Consider the following 3,237-nt stretch of genomic DNA (forward strand, 5'->3'; position numbering starts at 1 on the left):
GTGTGTACATATATATATGTACATATATATATATATATATGTACATATATATATATATATATATACAGTGTATATATATATATGTACATATATATATATATATATATACTGTATATATATATGTATATATATATATGTACATATATATATATATATATACTGTGTATATATATATATATATATACTGTATATATATATATATATATATATACACAACAACAACAACAACAAATGTAGCCGTATCTAGTCCACTGCAGGACAAAGGCCTCGGACTTATCCGCATTCACGTCTGGGGTTCGACCAGTTTTCATCACCACGCTGGAACAGTAATCACAACAAACCAACCTAGCATTGAATGCCCTGACTCGTACACCTTTGCTTATCATTTCTATTTGTCACTCATGAGCAGGAGGCAGGGGACAGGACAATGTCCTAGAGACTGAGCATAGTCCCCTCTGCACCCAAGGTAGGACCAGAGAGGAGCAGGAAGTGGTTACTGATGACCGAGTCAGCAGGTAGAGCATGTAGGCGAAGGCACCGGCCATCTGTTGAGATATTACCTCTAGAGAGTTATTGGGTCCTTTGTATGGCCAGACAGTACTACGTTGGATCCTTCTCTCTGGTTACGGTTTACACATACACCCAATAGTCTTGCCTATTCTTTACATATTCTTTTCTGTCCTCATACACCTGACAACACTGAGATTACCAAACAATTCTTCACCCAAGGGGTTAACTACTGCACTGTAATTGTTCAGTGACTACTCTCCTCGTGATAAGGGTAAAAGAGACTCTTTAGCTATGGTAAGCAGCTTTTCTGGGAGAAGGCCACTCCAAAATCAAACCATTGTTCTCTAGTCTTTGGTAGTGCCATAGCCTCTGTACCACGGACTTCCTTTAGAGAAGGCTCTTTAGCTATGGTAAGCAGCTTTTCTGGGAAAAGGACACTACAAAATTAAACCCTTGTTCTCTAGTCTTGGGTAGTGCCATAGCCTCTGTACCACGGTCATCCTCTGTCTTGGATTAGAGATTAGAGTTGTATTTTGACTTTGAATCTTCTTAGAATAATAAACTTGAACTTGATTTGCTAGTTCCTTTATTGCGTTTCTGTGCTAATCATTTCCTATGCAGAATGAAGAGTATATTAGGATGACAATCAACATGATTAAGACAGTTAAATCTATTATGTCCCTCACAACACCATGTTTAAAATACACTCTTGATTTGGAATGCTCGCAGGAACCTTCTGTCTTGGATTTGTGGTATGTAAGTGCAATATATTTGATTTCTATTCCTTCATTTGTTTTATTCTAAACTTCCGCTTCTCTTCTTCGACAGGTCAGGCCCAGGTGATGTTCCGCGAATGCGCCGAGACCAACATGTCGCACTTCTGCGGCGTCCACTACGAGAAGCTGGCCAATAACCGCGTCGAGAGGGTCATCGCTTGCTACAGGTCATGCGATACGGACTTCTGCAATTCCCACGCCATGAACTACATCAGCGAGGCTTCTCCCGTGGTCGCGTTCAGCTTCGCGAAACCCGCGACGATTTCCGCCGCCATCTTTGTCTGGATGATGGTCAGATGCATTATTGGAACCTGATTTCTGCTGCAGAATCGTTGTTATACCCTTATATTCTTGTAAAGAGTCGCTAATATTCCTTTGTCGTGTGCTTTTTTGGGGGGGTAAAAGCTGTGTTTTACTGAACTCTACTTAAAAATGGGTGATACCCAATATATAAGACTAAGAGAGGGAAGGATAAACCATGTTGGGTGTTTAGCTGCTCCTGGTTTGAATGTACTTGAGACCCAATAGAAGTGAGAATTCTATATATTCTGGAGACATTAATTAGTCCAGCAGAAAAACAGCTGATGCCATATTCTCTTATCCCAATATGGCTATTAATCAATTATATATGGCAATTGATCTTCTAAGCAGTATTGCCAAATCCTCTAAGAAGTGTTGCCATATCTTCGAAGCAGTGTTGCCATATCTTCAAAGCAGTGTGCCATATCTTTCCTGATATTTAGTGATCCAGATTAAAAAATTATCAGCTGTATGACTATTAATCTGGTAGATATGGCAATTTTTCTTCTAAGCAGTATTGCCAAATCCTCTAAGCAGTGTTCCCATATCTTCAAAGCAGTGTTGCCATATCTTCAAAGGAGTGTGCCATATCTTCCCTGATATTAGTTATCCAGAATGAAAATTGATAAAGTGGATGGAAAATGTTATGCAGATCTCAATCTAGTACAGATAGGTCCTAATCTCTAGGATAGTTGGAGGACGTCTCTCCGCATATTACGTTTACGTGGAAGGTACGCGAGAAAAGATATAATCACTTCTCTCTAAAAACAGTCTTCTCTCGACTCAAATTAATACCATTTTAAAGATGTGGCAACTTGATAAGTCTGAAAAGAGGCTTGAAAACTTTTATTTTAAATTACTAGACTCATAAACTTTTTTTCCCCATATGTGAAAGGGTTAACTTTTTGGCAGAAGGAGATTGTGAGATGTTTTTTTTCTGTTTTGAATTATGAAGTCTGTGTAAATACGCTATTTATGTGTAGGTCTCAAGTACATTGAATATCAGCTTTACTGGAATATGATAAATTACTGTTGATATATATATATATATATATATATATGTATATATAATATATATATATATATATATATTATATATATATATATATATATATATATATATATATATATATATATATATATATATATATATATATATATATATATGCTTACTATTACATATATGCGAAATTATATGGTGCCAATTTTTATAAATCACTTACTCTTTTCAAAAGATATCCCCTTTATCTTAAGCCTATCCTACTCTCTCTCTCTCTCTCTCTCTCTCTCTCTCTCTCGCACAAGTAAGCAAGGCTTTCGTAAGCACTCTAAAGATATTGCAAATTCTTTGTATTTATATAACCATCAGAGAATAACCACACACTTTTGGTTATGATCACATGAATAAGGTTATCATTGATACAATGGATGTTATGAAACTATGGAGTTATGAAGTTTGTCTTTATGGAAGATTGTTCGAGGTTTGTTTAATAGCTAAGCTTTTTATATTCGTCGCCTGCCGTAGATTCTTGATTTACCTCGCGTCGCGAGTTGATTTGCAGTGTCGCTTCGCCATCGCTCGGAACTTCGAACTGGAGCTGGTTGATGCCTAGGAAGTTGATATCGAGCAAGGTTAAGATCCCTTGGTCGT

The 3,237-nt window shown here is 37.0% G+C and overlaps 1 protein-coding gene across 1 annotated transcript in view; it reads left to right on the plus strand.

The window, feature by feature from the left end:
• LOC137636938 (uncharacterized) overlaps positions 1-2,597 on the plus strand; it is a 32,984-nt gene extending 30,387 nt beyond the window's left edge. Inside the window, exon 3 of the mRNA XM_068369271.1 lies at positions 1,339-2,597. Coding sequence (XP_068225372.1) covers positions 1,339-1,601 — 263 coding nt within the window. The 3' untranslated portion in view covers positions 1,602-2,597. The remainder of the gene's footprint in view (positions 1-1,338) is intronic.
• Positions 2,598-3,237: the final 640 nt, after the last annotated feature.

Source organism: Palaemon carinicauda, unplaced genomic scaffold (genome assembly GCF_036898095.1).
Source record: "Palaemon carinicauda isolate YSFRI2023 unplaced genomic scaffold, ASM3689809v2 scaffold456, whole genome shotgun sequence".
Lineage (NCBI taxonomy): Eukaryota > Metazoa > Arthropoda > Malacostraca > Decapoda > Palaemonidae > Palaemon > Palaemon carinicauda.